The following is a 25,892-nucleotide window of genomic DNA, read 5'->3' on the forward strand; positions in this document are numbered from 1 at the left end:
GATCTGAGTGGAGGATCTGGTAAGGGATCTGTTGGTGTGATCTGAGTGGAGGATCTGGTAAGGGATCTGTTGGTGTGATCTGAGTGGAGGATCTGGTAAGGGATCTGTTGGTGTGATCTGAGTGGAGGATCTGGTAAGGTATCTGATGGTGTGATCTGAGTGGAAAGAATCTGGAAAGGGATCTGGGGTGTGATCAGAGTGGAGGGATGGAGGGGGGGTGTATCTGAGCATGTGATCAGAGTGGAGGGATCTGGTAAGAGATCTGGGGGTGGGTTCAGGGGATCTGGGGTGTGATCAGAGTGGAGTATCTGGTAAGGGATCTGGGGTGTGATAAGAGTGAAGAGAATCTGGGGGTGTGATCAGAGTGGAGGATCTGGAAAGGGATCTGGGGGTGTGATAAGAGTGAAGGGGATCCGGGGGGGGTGTTATCTGAGTGGAGGATCTGGTAAGAGATCTGGGGGTGTGATCAGAGTGGAAAGAATCTGGAAAAGGATCTGGGGGTGTGATCAGAGTGGAGGATCTGGTAAGGGATATGGGGGTGTGATCTGAGTGGAGGATCTGGAAAGGGAATATGGGGGTGTGATCAGAGTGGAGGATCTGGTAAGGGATCTGAGGGTGTGATCTGAGTGGAGGATCTGGTAAGGGATCTGGGGGTGTGATCTGAGTGGAGGATCTGGTAAGGGATCTGGGGGTGTGATCTGAGTGCAGGATCTGGTAAGGGAATATGGGGGTGTGATCAGAGTGGAGGATCTGGTAAGGGATCTGGGGGTGTGATCAGAGTGAAGGGATCTGGGGTGTGATCAGAGTGGAACGATGGAGGAGGGGTATCTAAGGGTGTGATCTGAGTGGAGGGATCTGGTAAGAGATCTGGGGGTATGATAAGAGTGAAGGGGATCTGGGGTGTGATCAGAGTGGAGGGATCAGGGGGATCTTGAGTTGTGATCATAGTAGAGAGTTGGGGGGCATCTGGGGGTGTGATCATAGTGGAGTATCTGGTGGGGGATCTGGGGGTGTAATCAGATTGGAGGGATGGGGGGTATATGGGGGTGTGATAAGAGTGGAGGATCTGGTGAGGGATCTGGGGATGTGATAAGAATGGAAGGATTGGGGGGATCTTGGTGTTATCAGAGTGGATGATCTGGTGGGGGATCTCGGGATGTGATCGGATTGGAGGGATGGGGGGTATATGCGGGTGTGATCAGAGTGAAGGATCTGGTGGGGGATCTGGGGATGTGATCACAGTGGAGGATCTGGTGAGGGATCTGGGGATGTGATCAGAGTGGAAGGATTGGGGGGATCTTTGGTGTGATCAGAGTGGAGGATCTGGTGGGGGATCTGGGGGTATGATCAAAGTGGAGGGATCTAGGAGGGGGCTACAAGTCCACAGGTTAGGGGGCACAAATCACTTGCCTTGCCCCAAGTGTTGACAACCCACGCCAAGCCACTGGTTGCATGGTCTATTCTTGATTGCTCATGAGGCGCCCTCTGGGGGGACATGTCAGTGACGGGCTGGGATAGCAGGAAATGAGTAGAATGACAAAGTGTTGTTCTGCCTTGAAGAGGATCTCCAGCATTGGTCAGAGGAGGAAGTAGAGGACACTTTTACTGGAGCGTGGAATAATCGAGATTTTTTTTTTCATACAAGATGGGGAATAGAATGGAAAAAGTATGAAATTTTCCTGGAGTCCAACCCAACCATTATTGCTATCACTGCGCTACTTTACCTGGTAATTGCGCGGTCATGTGACACCGTACCCAAAGAACATTTATATCATTTTGTCACACAAATAGAGACTTATTTTGGTGGTATTTGATCACCGCCGCTTTTTATTTTTTTTTTATAAACAAAAGAAAAAAAAGACTACAAATTTTGAAAATAAAACAATATTTTCTATTTTCTGTTATAAAACATATCCAATACAATAAAAATTCTTTATACATTTTGGACAAATGTATTCTGCTATATGTCTTTGGTAAAAAAAATAAAAAATTCCAATAAATATTATATAATAGTATATTGATTGGTGTATGTGAAAGTTATAGAGTCTACAAACTATGGGATATATATCTGAAAATCAAAGTACAAATACTCCCAAAATGTCCCCTTTTTTGCAAATAAGACAGTCCAATGTATTTAGTAAGAGGCCACTTTTGTCACCAATTAGGAAACCCGCCTTGTGGGGTGGGGGGGGGTTTGCAAAGAAAAGGTGAAAAAAATAATAATTTTATGATGGAAAAGGCCTTTATGACACCCGGTGCACTCAACAACCCTAAATGTCATTAAGTTTGAGAGATTACATCTCCTCCATCTACCCTGTTTCCCCGAAAATAAGACCGTGATTGTCAGTGATGGCTGCAATATAAGCCCTACCCCCCAAATAAGCCCTAACCTGTTTCCCCAAAAATAAGCCTTACCCTGAAAATAAGACCTACAAGAACAATCACGCCAGGTCTTATTTTCGGGGAAACATGGTATCACCTTGAGATATTCTGAAAGCCGGAAGGGACCGGCTAGACTTTAATTACGGCAATTTTGTTATCCAGAGTCCTGATTTTCTGACGATTGAAGACCTTGACAATCTTCTGTCGGATCTGTTTGGTCTTTATGCTGTAGATGACCGGGTTGATCACTGGAGGAACTAGAAGGTACACATCGGCCATCAGGATGGGTAAAAGGTGGGAAGTGTTCTTCCCGAACCTATGGACTACCGAGAGTCCGATGAGCGGGATATAGAATAAGAGGACGGCACAAACATGGCAAACACAAGTGCTGAAGGCCTTGAGGCGAGCTGAGTTGGCTTTAATGTCCAGAACGGCTTTCAGAATCAGTATATAGGAGATGACGATAAACATGGAGTCCACCCCCTTGGTCATGAGCACGGCCACTAGACCGTAGATGCTGTTGACTGTGGTATCTGCTCCTGCCACCCTGATGACGTCTTGGTGGAGACAATATGAATGGGACAAGAGGTGACTCTTATTGAACGGAAACCGTCTGGTGAGGAACGGAATCGGGAAGACCACACAGAGACCCCGCAAAACAATCCCAAGTCCAATCTTGCCTATGAGTGGATTGGTTAAGATGGAGGAATACCTCAGAGGGTCCCATATGGCGATGAGTCTGTCTACTGCCATGACCACCAGGACTCCGGACTCCATGGCGGCAAACGTATGGAGGAAGTACATCTGAGTGAGGCAAGAGTCCAGATTGATCTGGTAATAGCCAAACCAGAAGATACCAAGGACGGTGGGCAGGGTTGTGAGGGACACTCCAATGTCGGTCATAGCCAGCATGGCCAATAATACGTACATGGGCTGGTGGAAGCTCTCTTCTGTCCTAATAATGACCAGGATGGTGCAATTACCCCACAAAGCCACAACATAGAGGAGACAGAGAGGAAAGGCAAGAAAGTTCTGATGATCTTCCAACTCTGGAATCCCACTCAGGATAAAGATCCTGGAGACATTAGAGGGAGCCGCCATTCACTCTACAGACATCTGAAATACACAAACATAATCATAATTAGATGTTTTGGCCCTTTTTTTTTTTTTTCATACCTTCCTGCCCCATTAATAACTGTTCTGTTTGAAGCACCGCTTTATAAATTGACATACCTCCTTTAGACCTCAGTCCATCCAGCCAGTATGATCACCTGCTGAATAAGCGCCCTCTACAGACAGCTTAACTCCCCGGTAAAACCCGGTAAAACCCGGCACTTTAATCCAACGTAGTGTTACTTGTTAGACTGCAACACGAGGGATGTTCACCAGTCAAATCAAAGTGTAAAGGGGCAATGATCTTCTATGCCGTGTGCCCGCTATGAAGTCTGGTACCTCACTGAGGGAACATGAGGAAAAATGGAAGGGTCTAGCTAAGGACTAAACCAACCATCCCCAACATGCGAGGAATCTGGATTGTACCATTTTACAGACATTAAATTACAAGTTGTAGTTACATTGGTTACCACTAGATGTCAGAACAAAGATATCATACATTACATAAAGAGTCCAAAGCAAAGTAATGGATACATAATAAGTGTTCCAGAACAATGACCACTCATCCCATGGATACATAATAATTGTTCTAGAACAATGACCACTCACCCCATGGACACACAATAAGTGTTCCAGAACAATGACCACTCATCCCATGGATACTCAATAAGTGTTCCAGAACAATGACCACTCACCCCATGGATATACGCAATAAGTGTTCTAGAACAATGGCCACTCACCCCATGGATATACTCAATAAGTGTTCCAGAACAATGACCACTCACCCCATGGATTCTCAATAAGTGTTCCAGAACAATGACCACTCACCCCATGGATATACTCAATAAGTGTTCCAGAACAATGACCACTAACCTCATGGATACTCAATAAGTTTTCCAGAACAATGACCACTCACCCCATGGATACATAATAAGTGTTCCAGAACAATGACCACTCCACCCCATGGATACTCAATAAGTTTTCCAGAACAATGACCACTCACCCCATGGATACTCAATAAGTTTTCCAGAACAATGACCACTCACCCCATGGATACATAATAAGTGTTCTAGAACAACGACCACTCACCCCATGGATACTCAATAAGTGTTCCAGAACAATGACCACTCACCCCATGGATACATAATAAGTGTTCCAGAACAATGACCACTCCACCCCATGGACACATAATACGTGTTCCAGAACAATGACCACTCACCCCATGGACACATAATAAGTGTTCCAGAACAATGACCACTCATCTCATGGATACTCAATAAGGGTTCCAGAACAATGACCACTCCACTCCATAGACACATAATAAGTGTTCCAGAACAATGACCACTCATCCCATGGATACATAATAAGTGTTCCAGAACAATGACCACTCCACTCCATAGACACATAATAAGTGTTCCAGAACAATGACCACTCACCCCATGGATACATAATAAGGGTTCCAGAACAATGACCACTCCACTCCATAGACACATAATAAGTGTTCCAGAACAATGACCACTCACCCCATGGATGCATAATAAGTGTTCCAGAACAATGACCACTCACCCCATGGATACATAATAAGTGTTCCAGAACAATGACCACTCACCCCATGGATACATAATAAATGTTCTAGAACAATGACCACTCACCCCATGGACACACAATAAGTGTTCCAGAACAATGACCACTCACCCCATGGATACATAATAAGTGTTCCAGAACAATGACCACTCACCCCATGGATACATAATAAATGTTCTAGAACAATGACCACTCACCCCATGGACACACAATAAGTGTTCCAGAACAATGACCACTCACCCCATGGATGCATAATAAGTGTTCCAGAACAATGACCACTCACCCCATGGATACATAATAAGTGTTCCAGAACAATGACCACTCACCCCATGGATACATAATAAATGTTCTAGAACAATGACCACTCACCCCATGGATTCTCAATAAGTGTTCCAGAACAATGACCACTCACCCCATGGATATACTCAATAAGTGTTCCAGAACAATGACCACTCACCTCATGGATTCTCAATAAGTGTTCCAGAACAATGACCACTCACCTCATGGATATACTCAATAAGTGTTCCAGAACAATGACCACTCATCCCATGGATATACTCAATAAGTGTTCCAGAACAATGACCACTCATCCCATGGATATACTCAATAAGTGTTCCAGAACAATGACCACTCACCTCATGGATTCTCAATAAGTGTTCCAGAACAATGACCACTAACCTCATGGATACTCAATAAGTTTTCCAGAACAATGACCACTCATCCCATGGATACATAATAATTGTTCTAGAACAACGACCACTCACCCCATGGATACTCAATAAGTGTTCCAGAACAATGACCACTCACCCCATGGATACATAATAAGGGTTCCAGAACAATGACCACTCACCCCATGGACACATAATAAGTGTTCCAGAACAATGACCACTCACCCCATGGATACATAATAAGGGTTCCAGAACAATGACCACTCCACTCCATAGACACATAATAAGTGTTCCAGAACAATGACCACTCATCCCATGGATACATAATAAGTGTCCCAGAACAATGACCACTCCACCCCATAGACACATAATAAGTGTTCCAGAACAATGACCACTCAGCCCATGGATACTCAATAAGTGTTCCAGAACAATGACCACTCCACCCCATAGACACATAATAAGTGTTCCAGAACAATGACCACTCACCCCATGGATACATAATAAGGGTTCCAGAACAATGACCACTCACCCCATGGACACATAATAAGTGTTCCAGAACAATGACCACTCACCCCATGGATACATAATAAGGGTTCCAGAACAATGACCACTCCACTCCATAGACACATAATAAGTGTTCCAGAACAATGACCACTCATCCCATGGATACATAATAAGTGTCCCAGAACAATGACCACTCCACCCCATAGACACATAATAAGTGTTCCAGAACAATGACCACTCAGCCCATGGATACTCAATATGTGTTCCAGAACAATGACCACTCACCCCATGGATACATAATAAGTGTTCCAGAACAATGACCACTCACCCCATGGATACATAATAAGTGTTCCAGAACAATGACCACTCACCCCATGGATACATAATAAGTGTTCCAGAACAATGACCACTCACCCCATGGATACATAATAAGTGTTCCAGAACAATGACCACTCACCTCATGGATACATAATAAGGGTTCCAGAACAATGACCACTCACCTCACTGATACGCAATAAGGGTTCCAGAACAATTGCCACTCACTTCATGGATACTCAATAAGTGTTCCAGAACAATGATCACTAACCTCATGGATGCTCAAAAGAGTTCCAGAACAATGACCACTCACCTCATGGATATTCAATAAGAGTTCCAGAACAATGACCACTCACCTCATGGATATTCAATAAGAGTTCCAGAACAATGACCACTCACCTCATGGATATTCAATAAGAGTTCCAGAACAATGATCACTCACCTCATGGAAGCTCAATAAGTGTTCCAGAACAATGACCACTCACCTCATGGATATTCAATAAGTGTTCCAGAACAATGACCACTCACCCCATGGACACAAAATAAGTGTTCCAGAACAATGACCACTCACCTCATGGATATTCAATAAGTGTTCCAGAACAATGACCACTCACCTCATGGATACTCAATAAGTGTTCCAGAACAATGACCACTCACCTCATGGATACTCAATAAGTGTTCCAGAACAATGACCACTCACCTCATGGATATTCAATAAGTGTTCCAGAACAATGACCACTCACCTCATGGATACTCAATAAGTGTTCCAGAACAATGACCACTCACCTCATGGATATTCAATAAGTGTTCCAGAACAATGACCACTCACCTCATGGATACTCAATAAGTGTTCCAGAACAATGACCACTCACCTCATGGATACTCAATAAGTGTTCCAGAACAATGACCACTCACCTCATGGATACTCAATAAGTGTTCCAGAACAATGACCACTCACCTCATGGATACTCAATAAGTGTTCCAGAACAATGACCACTCACCTCATGGATACTCAATAAGTGTTCCAGAACAATGACCACTCACCTCATGGATACTCAATAAGTGTTCCAGAACAATGACCACTCACCTCATGGATACTGAATAAGTGTTCCAGAACAATGACCACTCACCTCATTTCTTATACAGAGGTTGTGGGAAATAAGTGATGGTCTGCCCAATCACAGAGAAAGAAAACCTGATGGAAATGTTGTGTCTCCTCCCACTCTGGCCACAACTACACTGAGTTAGACTTTAAAGCCTCCTTGCACCCGGGGCCATCCAACAGCAGTGCATCCCACCTGGTGTATTAGTGAATCTGGGTGGGGGGGGGGAGGGGCAGTTCAGGATCCAGCCCCACTGCAGGCATCCAATTGAAGTTGTGGGTGTGGCTGGAGGGGGCTGTACAGAGTGGCACCATTGTTTAGGGCCCTGTATGTTCCCGGATGACAGTCTAGAATTCAGGTCTTCTGGATGCTGCACTCAGTGCTGGGACTGAGGGGGGGGCTGTTCTGGGTGCTGTGTTGAGAAGAGGGGGCTGGGGGACCGTGCTGGTGAGTTCTCCACCTGTTTCACTCCTTACGGACAGGAATGACTGCAGTGTCAGTCCTGTCAGAAGGCGCAGCGGCCAATAGGTGCTGTTGGAGGGAGGATTCCGATTTCTCCTCTCTCCAGCCTGCATGGGGCGGAAAAGAGCCAGCGCTGAGACTGAGAACTGTCCTCAGTTTCATCGCCACACTGCTGAGGTAGGACAGGGGACTTGTCACATGACCGGAGAGAGGAAGGGTGAGAACTGATCTTCCAGTACAAGGGAGAAAGGCAACAACTTGGGAGCATGGGGACACCTGATGTAAAGGGGGACTCTACTGCAGACTCCACCTAGCGGGGAGGGGGGGCGCTGGATGACCTTGTCCTTCCTGAGCACACTAAACTCTGAAATGGATGAACTATTGCTAGACAGCCCTGTGTGCAAGTGGCCTAAAAGTCATAGAAAGAATACATGAAAAGATCATCGCATGTAGATGTCAACTATCCCCAATTTTCCGGGACAGTCCCGATGATGCTGTGTCCCGGGCAAAGTCCCGGGATCACAGGATCCTTCTTCTCTGAGTTACATTGCACGCACCATAACTCAATGAGCCATTCATTGCAGTGATCGGGGGCTGGGAGTGGGTGGTCCCCCACATACTTAGGGGTGGTGTTTGGGTGGACTGCTCACCTAAGTCAGTGGGGTCTAGATAGGGCACTCCGGCAAGTTGGCGGGGTCTAAGTGGGCCACCAGGAATGAAACCAGAGAGCAGGAATGAAGAATTAGTAAGTATGAATGTAACATTCCAATGGACAAGAGGCTCAATGTGGAAGATTTGAAGGTGTCTGACTATCTATGAATATTATGGGGTTTCTGGGGTTTCTGGGGGGAGATCCTCCCAACCCTCCGTAGTGAGCTGGTGAAGGTTGGGTGTCAGTTCCTCCTGCTCTTCTCTCACCCATTTCCATTGTTCCTGAAGCCTCCACATGGCCTCCTGACCTCCATACCATCAGAGGAGGCCACAGAGGTGTCAGGAACAAGGAGGAATCCAGAATGTAGTGTGATGATGGCATGCAAAGTGCATTACCCAGCAGCCCCTCTGGCCCCCCCTACAGATAAAAGAGATGAGAGGCTGATATTGGGGTCCACCAACACACAACCTGAGCATTGCCTGATGTCATTTCAGGTCTCACCATCCTGAGAAGGTTGGATTGAGGACAATGCAGTAAAGTGTGACGCTCCCTCAGGAGTATAAAATCAGTCAAATCAGAAACACTCAGAACTTGGTGGCAATTCTAACATTTCTTTGTCAGGACAAAAGGTGAAAATAAAGATTTGGTAAAATATCCAATCTACACCGAATGAGGGGATTTCTGTAAGAAAGGGATCATCAGCTCCCTCTAGTGGCCATAATGTGTCATTTCCCTCTGTAATGGAGAGATCTGAGATCTATTAGACCCCTCAAATCTCTCCCCTGCCCTCCAAAGCATCTGATCAGTGTGAGATCAGTGTGGTCAGTGTGAGATCGGTGTGGTCAGTGTGAAATCAGTGTGATCAGTGTGAGATCAGTGTGGTCAGTGTGAGATCAGTGTGATCAGTGTGAGATCGGTGTGATCAGTGTGAGATCAGTGTGGTCAGTGTGAGATCGGTGTGATTAGTGTGAGATCGGTGTGGTCAGTGTGAGATCAGTGTGGTCAGTGTGAGATCGGTGTGGTCAGTGTGAGATCGGTGTGGTCAGTGTGAGATCGGTGTGGTCAGTGTGAGATCAGTGTGGTCAGTGTGAGATCGCTGTGGTCAGTGTGAAATCAGTGTGATTAGATTCTGGTTCAAGCAACAAACAAACCAAAACTGGAAGCGACAAAATCCTCCATGTTTCTGGCTTCTTAGATCACAGAGGTGAGGTAGGTATCACAGAGGGGAGGTAGGTATCACAGAGGTGAGGTAGATATCACAGAGGTGAGGTAGGTATCACAGAGGTGAGGTAGATATCACAGAGGGGAGGTAGATATCACAGAGGGGTGGTAGGTATCACAGAGGGGAGGTAGATATCACAGAGGTGAGGTAGATATCACAGAGGGGAGGTAGGTATCACAGAGGGGAGGTAGATATCACAGAGGGGAGGTAGATATCACAGAGGTGAGGTAGATATCACAGAGGTGAGGTAGATATCACAGAGGGGAGGTAGATATCACAGAGGGGAGATAGATATCACAGAGGTGAGGTAGATATCACAGAGGGGAGGTAGATATCACAGAGGGGAGGTAGGTATCACAGAGGTGAGGTAAGTATCACAGAGGTGAGGTAAGTATCACAGAGGGGAGGTAGATATCACAGAGGTGAGGTAAGTATCACAGAGGGGAGGTAGATATCACAGAGGGGAGGTCGATATCACAGAGGGGAGGTAGATATCACAGAGGGGAGGTAGATATCACAGAGGGGTGGTAGATATCACAGAGGGGAGGTAGATATCACAGAGGGGAGGTCGATATCACAGAGGGGAGGTAGATATCACAGAGGGGAGGTAGATATCACAGAGGGGAGGTAGGTATCACAGAGGGGAGATAGATATCACAGAGGGGAGGTAGGTATCACAGAGGGGAGGTAGATATCACAGAGGTGAGGTAAGTATCACAGAGGTGAGGTAGATATCACAGAGGGGAGGTAGATATCACAGAGGGGAGGTAGGTATCACAGAGGTGTGGTAAGTATCACAGAGGTGAGGTAAGTATCACAGAGGGGAGGTAGATATCACAGAGGTGAGGTAAGTATCACAGAGGGGAGGTAGATATCACAGAGGGGAGGTCGATATCACAGAGGGGAGGTAGATATCACAGAGGGGAGGTAGATATCACAGAGGGGTGGTAGATATCACAGAGGGGAGGTAGATATCACAGAGGGGAGGTCGATATCACAGAGGGGAGGTAGATATCACAGAGGGGAGGTAGATATCACAGAGGGGAGGTAGGTATCACAGAGGGGAGATAGATATCACAGAGGGGAGGTAGGTATCACAGAGGGGAGGTAGATATCACAGAGGTGAGGTAAGTATCACAGAGGGGAGGTAGATATCACAGAGGTGAGGTAGATATCACAGAGGGGAGGTCGATATCACAGAGGGGAGGTAGATATCACAGAGGGGAGGTCGATATCACAGAGGGGAGGTAGGTATCACAGAGGGGAGGTAGATATCACAGAGGGGAGATAGATATCACAGAGGGGAGGTAGGTATCACAGAGGGGAGATAGATATCACAGAGGGGAGGTAGGTATCACAGAGGGGAGGTAGATATCACAGAGGTGAGGTAAGTATCACAGAGGGGAGGTAGATATCACAGAGGTGAGGTAAGTATCACAGAGGGGAGGTAGATATCACAGAGGGGAGGTAGATATCACAGAGGGGAGGTAGATATCACAGAGGGGTGGTAGGTATCACAGAGGGGAGGTAGGTATGGACTTCTTCAGTGTTGTCACGTGAAAAGATAGAAAAATGTGAGGGGTGTACTCACTTTTGTAGAAGCTGACATTTCACACAGATTACAGACATTGCCGGGATTATCTGTGATTATAAAACCTCCTGTGTTGTTCTCGGGGTAATTATCATATATCACACCCGTCCCGGGACATCGTCTTACCCGTCTCTCCTAATCCTCCATCCTGGTTGTGTGTAGATCCTACTGACTCCTCTACAGGAGACCAACCAGCTTTATAATCAGATCAACGAGCCCAGTGGAAACTCCGAGAGGAGAATTCACCAATACTGGAGGGGCCCCATATGCTCAGAGGAGCCCCGTGTGCTCAGAGGGGCCCCGTGTACTCAGAGGAGCCCCATGTACTCATAGGAGCCCCATGGGCTCAGAGGAGCAAGCTGTAATTAGATGGAGTTTAACCATCTGAAGATCTTTTCTGGTGCTTTTTGTTCACATGTAACAATCCATTTCCAATTACTTAGAAACCCCAAAGCATTATATATATATATATATATATATATATATATATATACACTACCTGACAAAAATAAGTACACCCCTCAGTGACATTTGTGTAAATCTTTTCTTCTCTCTTTTCATGTGACAACACTGAAGAAATGACACTTGTCTACAATGTAAAGTAGTGAGTGTACAGCTTGTATAACAGTGTAAATTTGCTGTCCCCTCAAAATAACTCAACACACAGCCATTAATGTCTAAACCGCTGGCAACAAAAGTCAGTACACCCCTAGATGAAAATTTCCAGATTGGGCCCAAAGTGTCAATGTTTTGTGTGGCCACCATTATTTTCCAGCACTGCCTTAACCCTCTTGGGCATGGAGGTCACCAGAGCTTCACAGGTTGTCACTGGAGTCCTCTTCCCCTCCTCCATGATGACATCACAGAGCTGGTGGATGTTAGAGACCTTGTGCTCCTCCACCTTCCGTTTGAGGATGTCCCACAGATGATCAATAGGGTTTAGGTCTGGAGACATGCTTGGCCAGTCCATCACCTTTACCCTCAGCTTCTTTAGCAAGGCAGTGGTGGTCTTGGAGGTGTGTTTGGGGTGGTTATCGTGTTGGGATCACTGTAACCAATCACAACTAGCAACACAACTGCATACAATGAATGGCATGAAAGGAAGCCAGCTATTGTGTACAACTGTCATGTGACCTGCTGTGATTGGTCACAGTGATCACATGATACTGGCAGCGGGCCAGCAAAGTGATCAGTCATTGGCTGTGTCTGGTGGACACAGCCGGTGACAGATTGCAGCGCTGCACGGCCCCGCGGTCACTCAAGTGGCGCCTTCTGAGAGGAAGTCATATGACGTCCACTCAGAGGGACGAAAGGCCCGTCCAGCCATCAATCTGTTATAGGTCGGGTGGAAAGGTGTTTAAAAGAAAATAAGTTAACCAAAAATTCCATGTGATCCAGAGATGTGAGGAGTTTTTAATTGCAAGCAAATGGCTTCTTTTTTTAAAAGACAAAATGAGACATTGACCCCAGAGGTCCCCCAAAATACATAGCTGATCTCTAAAAGTCTGTTATGGAGAACCTTTACATTACAGACCTTTGGAGGTCCCTTTATAATCCTTCTCCAGGACAATACTCAGAGTCATCCATTTCCCTCCCAGATTCTTTTTTTTACCCCAGAGGTCCCCCAAAATACATAGCAGACCTCTAAAAATCTGTTATGGAGGACCTTTACATTACAGACCTTTCGAGGACCCATTATAATCCTTCTTCGGCACAGTCCTCAGAGTCATCCATTTCCCTCCCGGATTCTTTTTTTTACCCCAGAGGTCCCCCAAAATACATAGCAGACCTCTAAAAGTCTGTTATGGAGGACCTTTACATTACAGACCTTTGGAGGTTCCATTATAATCCTTCTCTGTCACAGTCCTTGAAGTCATCCATTTCTCATCTCCGTGTTTGTCTTTGAAGGGAAGATCTGAAATGACTTCAAATAAAATTCTGTGTTTATTTATAACAGACAGAAAACATTTCTCTCGGATCTGGGAGACGTCGCTGCCAAAGTCTGATTGTTCCTCAAAGTGTTACCAGGAGATCGTGGAAAGCAAACCGAAAAATCTGCTTTAACTAGATTACTTTATAATCCTTCTCCGGCACAGTCCTCAGAGTCATCCATTTCCCTCCCGGATTCCTTTTTTTTTTTTTTTTACCCCAGAGGTCCCCCAAAATACATAGCAGACCTCTAAAAGTCTGTTATGGAGGACCTTTACATAACAGACTTTTGGAGGTCCCATTATAATCCTTCTCTGGCACAGTCCTCAGAGTCATCCATTTCCCTCCTGGCTTCTTTTTTTTTTTACCCCAGAGGTCCCCCAAAATACACAGCAGACCTCAAAAAGTCTGTTATGGAGGACCTTTACATTACAGACCTTTGGAGGTCCCATTATAATCCTTTCTCCGGCACAGTCCTCAGAGTCATCCATTTCCCTCCCGGATTCTTTTTTTTACCCCAGAGGTCCCCCAAAATACATAGCAGACCTCTAAAAGTCTGTTATGGAGGACCTTTAAATTACAGACCTTTGGAGGTCCCATTATAATCCTTTCTCCGGCACAGTCCTCAGAGTCATCTATTTCCCTCCCGGATTCTTTTTTTTTACCCCAGAGGTCCCCCAAAATACATAGCAGACCTCTAAAAGTCTGTTATGGAGAAGAACCTTTACATTACAGACCGTTGGAGGCCCCATTATGTCACAATCCTTGAAGTCATCCATTTCTCATCTCCGTGTTTGTCTTTGAAGGGAAGATCTGAAATGACTTCAAATAAAATATTGTGTTTATTTATAACAGACTGAAAACATTTCTCTCGGATCTGGGAGACATCGCTGCCAAAGTCTGATTGTTCCTCAAAGTGCTACCAGGAGATCGTGGAAAGCAAACCCGAAAAATTTGCTTTAACTAGGTTCCTTTATAATCCTTCTCCGGCACAGTCCTCAGAGTCATCCTTTTACCTCCTGGCTTCTTTTTTTACCCCAGAGGTCCCCCAAAATACATAGCAGACCTCTAAAAGTCTGTTATGGAGGACCTTTACATTACAGACCTTTGGAGGTCCCTTTATAATCCTTCTCTGGCACAATCCTTGAAGTCATCCATTTCTCATCTCCGTGTTTGTCTTTGAAGGGAAGATCTGAAATGACTTCAAATAAAATTCTGTGTTTATTTATAACAGACAGAAAACATTTCTCTCGGATCTGGGAGACGTCGCTGCCAAAGTCTGATTGTTCCTCAAAGTGTTACCAGGAGATCGTGGAAAGCAAACCGAAAAATCTGCTTTAACTTTGTTTCTGGTGAATTGTGAACATTCTCGGCACTTCTCCACCGATTCCCAGCCAGGCTGAGACTTCTATCCCCTTTAAATGTATATAAATATTAAAGAATACAGTTATGAAGGATTGTGTGCTGGAGATGTGTTCTGGTCACTCTCCTTCCTTCTCAGGGATTCTGAACTTTGTACTTTAACCCCCTTTACTCCGATCGACAATCATTTTCTCATCACTTAAGATAACAGAGGGATAAATACACTATATGACCAAAAGTATTGGGACGCCTGCCTTTACACACACATGAACTTTAATGACATCCCAGTCTTAGTCCGGAGGGTTCAATATTGAGTTGGCTCCGCCCCTTGCAGCTATAACAGCTTCAACTCTTCTGGGAAGGCCGTCCACAAGGTTTAGGAGTGTGTCTATGGGAATGTTTGACCATTCTTCCAGAAGTGCATTTGTGAGGTCAGGCACTGATGTTGGATGAGAAGGCCTGGCTCGCAGTCTCCGCTCTAATTTATCCCAAAGGTGTTCTATGGGGTTGTGGTCAGGACTCTGTGCAGGCCAGTCAAGTTCCTCCACCCCAAACTTGCTCATCCATGTCTTTATGGACCTTGCTTTGTGCACTGGTCCAAATTATTTGGTGGAGGGGGGATTATGGTGTGGGGTGGAGGGGGGATTATGGTGTAGGGGTTGTTTTTCAGGGGTTGGGTTTGGCCCCTTAGTTCCAGTGAAGGGAACTCTTAAGGCGTCGGCATACCAAGACATTTTGGACAATTTCATGCTCCCAACTTTGTGGGAGGAGTTTGGGGACGGCCCCTTCCTGTTCCAACATGACTGCACACCAGTGCACAAAGCAAGGTCCATACAGACATGGATGAGCGAGTTTGGGGTGGAGGAACTTGATTGGCCTGCACAGAGTCCTGACCTCAACCCCATAGAATGTGATTGGACAGAGCTGATCGGCAGGTCTCGGCCCTGAATCATTGGCCAGGACATCCTGACAGACTCTTAGTTGGGGGGACTGCAGGGGGGGGAGTGTGCACACCAGGTCTGATCAATGTTTATAAACAATGTAACTTTGTATCTCTCTATCTCCCATCTGATCAATGTTTATAAACAATGTTACTTTGTATCTCTCTATCTGTTGTCTGATCAATGTTTATAATTAATGTTACTTTGTATCTCTCTATCTCTCATCTGATTAATGTTTATAAACAATGTTACTTTGTATCTCTCTATCTCCTGTCTGATCAATGTTTATAAACAATGTTACTTTGTATCTCTCTATCTCCTGTCTGATCAATGTTTATAAACAATGTTACTTTGTATCTTTGATCAATGTTTATAAACATCGTGATCTCATACTTTGAGTCTATTCTGGGTGCCCATTTTGGGGGAGGGGGGGTCTTTTTCCATGGGAAAAGTGTTAGTAAAGCAGCGAATATTTATGTTTTCTGTGTTTGGAAATAATAAGTGATGACGGCCCAGCTCCTCTGTGATATATCATCTGGGTTTCTGTAAGATGGGAGGATTCTTCCGCCTGGCAATCATCCGGACACATCGGAGAGGAAGCAGGGGAATGATGACTGGAGGTGGAATTCTCGGAAGACGGGGAAGAAATACAGAGATACCGGCCGGGGTGACAATCTGGGGGGGGATTCTCAAATATAGGCCGAGTCTGAGCAGAACTGAGAACTCGCTGTTTTTTTTTTTTTTTCTCTTTTTTTTAACTAGCACTTTTAACATTTACTAGATTTTTTGCAGCGAGTTCTATTGGATCCTCTGTCGGTGATATTTATGGACATCATAGATGTGGGGTTAGAAGTGATGTGAGGGAACATTCATGTTTGTTATATTGTCACCATAAGCGAACCCATTGAAAAGCCATCTACTGTACATCACAACATGTCTGACACCACAACCCAATGGGAACGATGGAGCAGAGCCACTTGTCACCGAGCTCCGCCATGTCTTTGTCACCGAGCTCCGCCATGTCTTTGTCACCGAGCTTCCGCCATGCCTTTGTCACCGAGTTCCACCATGCCTTTGTCACCGATCTCCACCATGCCTTTGTCACCAAGCTCCGCCATGCCTTTGTCACCGAGTTCCACCATGCCTTTGTCACCAAGCTCCGCCATGCCTTTGTCACCGAGTTCCACCATGCCTTTGTCACCAAGCTCCACCATGCCTTTGTCACCGAGCTCCACCATGTCTTTGTCACCGAGCTCCGCCATGCCTTTGTCACCGAACTCCACCATGCCTTTGTCACGGAGCTCCACCATGCCTTTGTCACCAAGCTCCACCATGTCTTTGTCACCGAGCTCCGCCATGCCTTTGTCACCGAGCTCCGCCATGCCTTTGTCACCGAGCTCCACCATGTCTTTGTCACAAGCTCCGCCATGTCTTTGTCACCGAGCTCCACCATGTCTTTGTCACCGAGCTCCACCATGCCTTTGTCACCGAGCTCCACCATGTCTTTGTCACCGAGCTCCACCATTTCTTTGTCACCGAGCTCCACCATGCCTTTGTCACCGAGCTCCACCGTGTCTTTGTCACCAAGCTCCACCATGTCTTTGTCACCGAGCTCTGCCATGTCTTTGTCACCGAGCTCCGCCATACCTTTGTCACCGAGCTCCGCCATGCCTTTGTAACCGAGCTCCGCCATGCCTTTGTCACCGAGCCCCACCATGTCTTTGTCACCGAGCTCCACCATGTCTTTGTCACCGAGCTCCACCATGCCTTTGTCACCGAGCTCCACCATGTCTTTGTCACCAAGCTCCACCATGCCTTTGTCACCGAGCTCAGCCATGCCTTTGTCACCGAGCTCCACCATGTCTTTGTCACCGAGCTCCACCATGCCTTTGTCACCGAGCTCCACCATGTCTTTGTCACCGAGCTCCACCATGCCTTTGTCACCGAGCTCCACCATGTCTTTGTCACCAAGCTCCACCATGCCTTTGTCACCGAGCTCAGCCATGCCTTTGTCACCGAGCTCCACCATGCCTTTGTCACCGAGCTCCACCATGCCTTTGTCACCGAGCTCCACCATGTCTTTGTCACCGAGCTCCACCATGTCTTTGTCACCGAGCTCCGCCATGTCTTTGTCACCGAGCTCCGCCATGCCTTTGTCACCGAGCTCCGCCATGCCTTTGTCACCGAGCTCCGCCATGCCTTTGTCACCGAGCTCCGCCATGGCTTTGTCACCGAGCTCCACCATGCCTTTGTCACCGAGCTCCACCATGTCTTTGTCACCAAGCTCCACCATGCCTTTGTCACCGAGCTCCGCCATGCCTTTGTCACCGAGCTCCGCCATGCCTTTGTCACCGAGCTCTACCATGCCTTTGTCACCGAGCTCCACCATGCCTTTGTCACCGAGCTCCACCATGTCTTTGTCACCGAGCTCCAACATGTCTTTGTCACCGAGCTCCACCATGTCTTTGTCACCGAGCTCCGCCATGCCTTTGTCACCGAGCTCCGCCATGTCTTTGTCACCAAGCTCCACCATGTCTTTGTCACCGAGCTCTGCCATGTCTTTGTCACCAAGCTCCGCCATGCCTTTGTCACCGAGCTCCGCCATGCCTTTGTCACCGAGCTCCACCATGCCTTTGTCACCGAGCTCCACGATGTCTTTGTCACCAAGCTCCACCATGCCTTTTGTCACCGAGCTCTACCATGCCTTTGTCACGAGCTTCACTATGCCTTTGTCACCAAGCTCCACCATGCCTTTGTCACCGAGCTCCACCATGTCTTTGTCACCAAGCTCCACCATGCCTTTGTCACCGAGCTCCGCCATGCCTTTGTCACCGAGCTCCACCATGCCTTTGTCACCGAGCTCCGCCATGCCTTTGTCACCAAGCTCCGCCATGCCTTTGTCACCAAGCTCCGCCATGCCTTTGTCACCAAGCTCCACCATGTCTTTGTCACCGAACTCCACCATGCCTTTGTCACCAAGCTCCGCCATGCGTTTGTCACCGAGCTCCGCCATACATTTGTCACTGAGCTCCGCCATACGTTTGTCACCGAGTTCCACCATGTCTTTGTCACCGAGCTCCGCCATGCCTTTGTCACCGAGCTCCGCCATGTCTTTGTCACCGAGCTCCACCATGCCTTTGTCACCGAGCTCCACCATGTCTTTGTCACCAAGCTCCACCATGCCTTTGTCACCGAGCTCCGCCATGCCTTTGTCACCGAGCTCCGCCATGCCTTTGTCACCGAGCTCTACCATGCCTTTGTCACCGAGCTCCACCATGCCTTTGTCACCGAGCTCCACCATGTCTTTGTCACCGAGCTCCAACATGTCTTTGTCACCGAGCTCCACCATGCCTTTGTCACCGAGCTCCACCATGTCTTTGTCACCGAGCTCCGCCATGTCTTTGTCACCGAGCTCCGCCATGCCTTTGTCACCGAGCTCCGCCATGCCTTTGTCACCGAGCTCCGCCATGCCTTTGTCACCGAGCTCCGCCATGGCTTTGTCACCGAGCTCCACCATGCCTTTGTCACCGAGCTCCACCATGTCTTTGTCACCAAGCTCCACCATGCCTTTGTCACCGAGCTCCGCCATGCCTTTGTCACCGAGCTCCGCCATGCCTTTGTCACCGAGCTCTACCATGCCTTTGTCACCGAGCTCCACCATGCCTTTGTCACCGAGCTCCACCATGTCTTTGTCACCGAGCTCCAACATGTCTTTGTCACCGAGCTCCACCATGTCTTTGTCACCGAGCTCCGCCATGCCTTTGTCACCGAGCTCCGCCATGTCTTTGTCACCGAGCTCCACCATGTCTTTGTCACCGAGCTCTGCCATGTCTTTGTCACCAAGCTCCGCCATGCCTTTGTCACCGAGCTCCGCCATGCCTTTGTCACCGAGCTCCACCATGCCTTTGTCACCGAGCTCCACGATGTCTTTGTCACCAAGCTCCACCATGCCTTTTGTCACCGAGCTCTACCATGCCTTTGTCACGAGCTTCACTATGCCTTTGTCACCAAGCTCCACCATGCCTTTGTCACCGAGCTCCACCATGTCTTTGTCACCAAGCTCCACCATGCCTTTGTCACCGAGCTCCGCCATGCCTTTGTCACCGAGCTCCGCCATGCCTTTGTCACCGAGCTCTACCATGCCTTTGTCACCGAGCTCCACCATGCCTTTGTCACCGAGCTCCGCCATGCCTTTGTCACCGAGCTCCGCCATGCCTTTGTCACCGAGCTCCGCCATGGCTTTGTCACCGAGCTCCACCATGCCTTTGTCACCGAGCTCCACCATGTCTTTGTCACCAAGCTCCACCATGCCTTTGTCACCGAGCTCCGCCATGCCTTTGTCACCGAGCTCCGCCATGCCTTTGTCACCGAGCTCTACCATGCCTTTGTCACCGAGCTCCACCATGCCTTTGTCACCGAGCTCCACCATGTCTTTGTCACCGAGCTCCAACATGTCTTTGTCACCGAGCTCCACCATGTCTTTGTCACCGAGCTCCGCCATGCCTTTGTCACCGAGCTCCGCCATGTCTTTGTCACCAAGCTCCACCATGTCTTTGTCACCGAGCTCTGCCATGTCTTTGTCACCAAGCTCCGCCATGCCTTTGTCACCGAGCTCCGCCATGCCTTTGTCACCGAGCTCCACCATGCCTTTGTCACCGAGCTCCACGATGTCTTTGTCACCAAGCTCCACCATGCCTTTTGTCACCGAGCTCTACCATGCCTTTGTCACGAGCTTCACTATGCCTTTGTCACCAAGCTCCACCATGCCTTTGTCACCGAGCTCCACCATGTCTTTGTCACCAAGCTCCACCATGCCTTTGTCACCGAGCTCCGCCATGCCTTTGTCACCGAGCTCCACCATGCCTTTGTCACCGAGCTCCGCCATGCCTTTGTCACCAAGCTCCGCCATGCCTTTGTCACCAAGCTCCACCATGTCTTTGTCACCGAACTCCACCATGCCTTTGTCACCAAGCTCCGCCATGCGTTTGTCACCGAGCTCCGCCATACATTTGTCACTGAGCTCCGCCATACGTTTGTCACCGAGTTCCACCATGTCTTTGTCACCGAGCTCCGCCATGCCTTTGTCACCGAGCTCCGCCATGTCTTTGTCACCGAGCTCCACCATGCCTTTGTCACCGAGCTCCACCATGTCTTTGTCACCGAGCTCCACCATGCCTTTGTCACCGAGCTCCACCATGTCTTTGTCACCAAGCTCCACCATGCCTTTGTCACCGAGCTCAGCCATGCCTTTGTCACCGAGCTCCACCATGCCTTTGTCACCGAGCTCCACCATGCCTTTGTCACCGAGCTCCACCATGTCTTTGTCACCGAGCTCCACCATGTCTTTGTCACCGAGCTCCGCCATGCCTTTGTCACCGAGCTCCGCCATGTCTTTGTCACCGAGCTCCGCCATGCCTTTGTCACCGAGCTCCGCCATGCCTTTGTCACCGAGCTCCGCCATGGCTTTGTCACCGAGCTCCACCATGCCTTTGTCACCGAGCTCCGCCATGCCTTTGTCACCGAGCTCCACCATGCCTTTGTCACCGAGCTCCACGATGTCTTTGTCACCAAGCTCCACCATGCCTTTGTCACCGAGCTCTACCATGCCTTTGTCACGAGCTCCACTATGCCTTTGTCACCAAGCTCCACCATGCCTTTGTCACCGAGCTCCACCATGTCTTTGTCACCAAGCTCCGCCATGCCTTTGTCACCAAGCTCCACCATGTCTTTGTCACCGAACTCCACCATGCCTTTGTCACCAAGCTCCGCCATGCGTTTGTCACCAAGCTCCGCCATACATTTGTCACTGAGCTCCGCCATACGTTTGTCACCGAGCTCCGCTATGCCTTTGTCACCGAGCTCCGCCATGCTTTTGTGTTGTCAGGAGGAACTGCAACACTGCAGAGCTGTGAGGGGGCCCCTTGGGGGTCAGCTCTGGGGTTATGGATGGTAGAAGGATAAGGGTTATCTTTAGAGGTTATTGATGGGGGTTGACATTAGGAATGACGGTATTGTTAGGGGTAGCAATAAAGGGGTGAGGGCCAAGGCTAGCCTTAGAGTCGGGGTTACAGAGCCTAGAAAAAGTATTCATACCCCTTGAAATTCTCAACATTTTGTTACAACCAAAAACGTAAATGTATTTTATTGGGATTTTATGTGATAGACCAACACAAAGTGTCACATAATTGTGAAGTGGAAGGAAAATGATAAATGATACAAATAAATATGTGAAAAGTGTGGGGGGGGGGGGGGCATTTGTATGGCGCCCCCCGGAGTCAATACTTTGTAGAACCCCCTTTCTCTACAAGTCTTTTTGGGGATGTCTCTACCAGCTTTGCACATCTAGAGAGGACATTTCTGCCCATTCTTCTTTGTAAAATATCTCAAGCTCTGTCAGATTGGATGGAGAGCGTCTGTGAACAGCAATTTTCAAGTCTTGCCACAGATTCTCAATGTGATTTAGGTCTGGACTGTGACTGGGCCATTCTAACACATGAATATGCTTTGATCTAAACCATTCCATTGTAGCTCTGGCTGGATGTTTCGGGTCGTTGTCCTGCTGCTCCGCCATGCCTTTGTCACCGAGCTCCGCCATGTGTTTGTCACCGAGCTTTGCCATGCCTTTGTCACCGAGCCCCGCCATGTGTTTGTCACCGAGCTTCGCCATGCCTTTGTCACTGAGCTCCGCCATGTGTTTGTCACCGAGCTTCGCCATGCCTTTGTCACCGAGCCCCGCCATGACAAAATGTGGGGAATTTCAAGGGGTATGAATACTTTTTCAAGGCACTGTAGCTTTAGGGTAGGAAGTTATATCAGGAATAGGATTAGGGTTATCAGTGGGGTTAGGGTCAGGTTTATCAATAGGACTAGAGTTAGATTTAGGGTAAGGGGTAATATCAGGAATAGGGTTATCAGAGTAATCAGTGGGGTTAGAGTCAGGGTTATCCTTAGAGTAATGGGTTAGCTTTAGGGTATGGGGTATTCTGAGGATTAGAAGTAGGGGTATCAGTGAGGTTAGGGTCAGGGTTAGCATTAGAACCCAGATTAGCTTTATTGTAGTATTAGGATTAGAATTAGGGGTATCAGTAGGGTCGGGGATAGCAGTGGGACAAGGGTTTGCTTTAAGGTAGAGGGTAGAATCAGGATAAGGGTTACATTTAGAATTAGGGTTATCAGTGCGGTTAGGGTCACAGTTAGCAATAGGTTTAGGGTAATATCAGGAATAGAGTTATTAGTGAGGTTAAGATAATAGTTAGCATTAGGACCCAGGTTAGCTTTAGGGTAGTATTAGGATTAGAATTAGGGGTATCAGTGGGGTCAGGGTTATCAATAAAATTAGGGTCAGCTTTAGGGTAAGGGTTAGTATCAGGATTAGGGGTATCAGTGGGGTTAGGGTTATCTTTAGGGTAAGGGGTAGTATCAGGATTAGGGGTATCAGTGGGGTTAGGGCTAGCTTTAGGGTAAGGGGTAGTATCAGGATTAGGGGTATCAGTGGGGTTAGGGTTATCTTTAGGGTAAGGGGTAGTATCGGGATTAGGGGTATCAGTGGGGTTAGGGTTATCTTTAGGGTAAGGGGTAGTATCAGGATTAGGGGTATCAGTGGGGTTAGGGTTATCTTTAGGGTAAGGGGTAGTATCAGGATTAGGGGTATCAGTGGGGTTAGGGTTATCTTTAGGGTAAGGGGTAGTATTGGGATTAGGGGTATCAGTGGGGTTAGGGCTAGCTTTAGGGTAAGGGGTAGTATCAGGATTAGGGGTATTAGTGGAGTTAGGGTTATCTTTAGGGTAAGGGGTAGTATCAAGATTAGGGGTATCAGTGGGGTTAGGGCTAGCTTTAGGGTAAGGGGTAGTATCAGGATTAGGGGTATCAGTGGGGTTAGGGTTAGCTTTAGGGTAAGGGGTAGTATCAGGATTAGGGGTATCAGTGAGGTTAGGGTTATCTTTAGGGTAAGGGGTAGTATCAGGATTAGGGGTATCAGTGGGGTTAGGGTTAGCTTTAGGGAAAGGGGTAGTATCAGGATTAGGGGTATCAGTGGGGTTAGGATTATCTTTAGGGTAAGGGGTAGTATCAGGATTAGGGGTATCAGTGGGGTTAGGGTTATCTTTAGGGTAAGGGGTAGTATCAGGATTAGGGGTATCAGTGGGGTCAGGGTTATCTTTAGGGTAAGGGGTAGTATCAGGATTAGGGGTATCAGTGGAGTTAGGGTTAGCTCTAGGGTAAGGGGTAGTATCAGGATTAGGGGTATCAGTGGGGTTAGGGTTATCTTTAGGGTAAGGGGTAGTATCAGGATTAGGGGTATCAGTGGTGTTAGGGTTGTCTTTAGGGTAAGGGGTAGTATCCGGATTAGGGGTATCAGTGGGGTTAGGTTTAGCTTTAGGGTAAGGGGTAGTATCAGGATTAGGGGTATCAGTGGGGTTAGGGTTAGCTCTAGGGTAAGGGGTAGTATCAGGATTAGGGGTATCAGTGGGGTTAGGGTTAGCTTTAGGGTAAGGGGTAGTATCAGGATTAGGGGTATCAGTGGGGTTAGGGTTATCTTTAGGGTAAGGGGTAGTATCAGGATTAGGGGTATCAGTGGGGTTAGGGTTATCTTTAGGGTAAGGGGTAGTATCAGGATTAGGGGTATCAGTGGGGTTAGGGTTTTCTTTAGGGTAAGGGGTAGTATCAGGATTAGGGGTATCAGTGGGGTCAGGGTTAGCTTTAGGGTAAGGGGTAGTATCAGGATTAGGGGTATCAGTGGGGTTAGGGTTATCTTTAGGGTAAGGGGTAGTATCAGGATTAGGGGTATCAGTGGGGTTAGGGTTAGCTCTAGGGTAAGGGGTAGTATCAGGATTAGGGGTATCAGTGGGGTTGGGGTTTTCTTTAGGGTAAGGAGTAGTATCAGGATTAGGGATATCAGTGGGGTCAGGGTTATCTTTAGGGTAAGGGGTAGTATCAGGATTAGGGGTATCAGTGGGGTTAGGGTTAGCTTTAGGGTAAGGGGTAGTATCAGGATTAGGGGTATCAATGGGGTTAGGGTTATCTTTAGGGTAAAGGGTAGTATCGGGATTAGGGGTATCAGTGGGGTTAGGGTTATCTTTAGGGTAAGGGGTAGTATCAGGATTAGGGGTATCAGTGGGGTTAGGTTTAGCTTTAGGGTAAGGGGTAGTATCAGGATTAGGGGTATCAATGGGGTTAGGGTTATCTTTAGGGTAAGGGGTAGTATCAGGATTAGGGGTATCAGTGGGGTTAGGGTTATCTTTAGGGTAAGGGGTAGTATCGGGATTAGGGGTATCAATGGGGTTAGGGTTATCTTTAGGGTAAAGGGTAGTATCGGGATTAGGGGTATCAATGGGGTTAGGGTTATCTTTAGGGTAAAGGGTAGTATCGGGATTAGGGGTATCAGTGGGGTTAGGGTTGTCTTTAGGGTAAGGGGTAGTATCGGGATTAGGGGTATCAGTGAGGTTAGGGTTATCTTTAGGGTAAGGGGTAGTATCAGGATTAGGGGTATCAATGGGGTTAGGGTTATCTTTAGGGTAAAGGGTAGTATCGGGATTAGGGGTATCAGTGGGGTTAGGGTTGTCTTTAGGGTAAGGGGTAGTATCGGGATTAGGGGTATCAGTGAGGTTAGGGTTATCTTTAGGGTAAGGGGTAGTATCAGGATTAGGGGTATCAGTGGGGTTAGGGTTATCTTTAGGGTAAGGGGTAGTATCAGGATTAGGGGTATCAGTGGTGTTAGGGTTGTCTTTAGGGTAAGGTGTAATATCAGGATTAGGGGTATCAGTGGGGTTAGGGTTATCTTTAGGGTAAGGTGTAGTATCGGGATTAGGGGTATCAGTGGGGTTAGGGTTATCTTTAGGGTAAGGGGTAGTATCAGGATTAGGGGTATCAGTGGGGTTAGGGTTATCTTTAGGGTAAGGGGTAGTATCAGGATTAGGGGTATCAGTGGGGTTAGGGTTATCTTTAGGGTAAGGGGTAGTATCAGGATTAGGGGTATTAGTGGGGTTAGGGTTATCTTTAGGGTAAGGTGTAGTATCGGGATTAGGGGTATCAGTGGGGTCAGGGTTATCTTTAGGGTAAGGGGTAGT

The 25,892-nt window shown here is 47.6% G+C and overlaps 1 protein-coding gene across 1 annotated transcript; it reads right to left on the reverse strand.

Annotated features, from left to right (window-relative positions):
* Nucleotides 1-2,511: 2,511 nt before the first annotated feature.
* On the reverse strand, nt 2,512-4,037 carry LOC141129585 (olfactory receptor 51G2-like). Its single transcript, XM_073617683.1, has one exon. It carries the CDS (start codon nt 3,481-3,483, stop codon nt 2,512-2,514), a length of 972 nt encoding a protein of 323 aa, XP_073473784.1. The 5' UTR covers nt 3,484-4,037.
* Nucleotides 4,038-25,892: the final 21,855 nt, after the last annotated feature.

This window comes from Aquarana catesbeiana, linkage group LG02 (genome assembly GCF_042186555.1).
Source record: "Aquarana catesbeiana isolate 2022-GZ linkage group LG02, ASM4218655v1, whole genome shotgun sequence".
In the NCBI taxonomy this organism is placed as follows: Eukaryota; Metazoa; Chordata; class Amphibia; order Anura; family Ranidae; genus Aquarana; species Aquarana catesbeiana.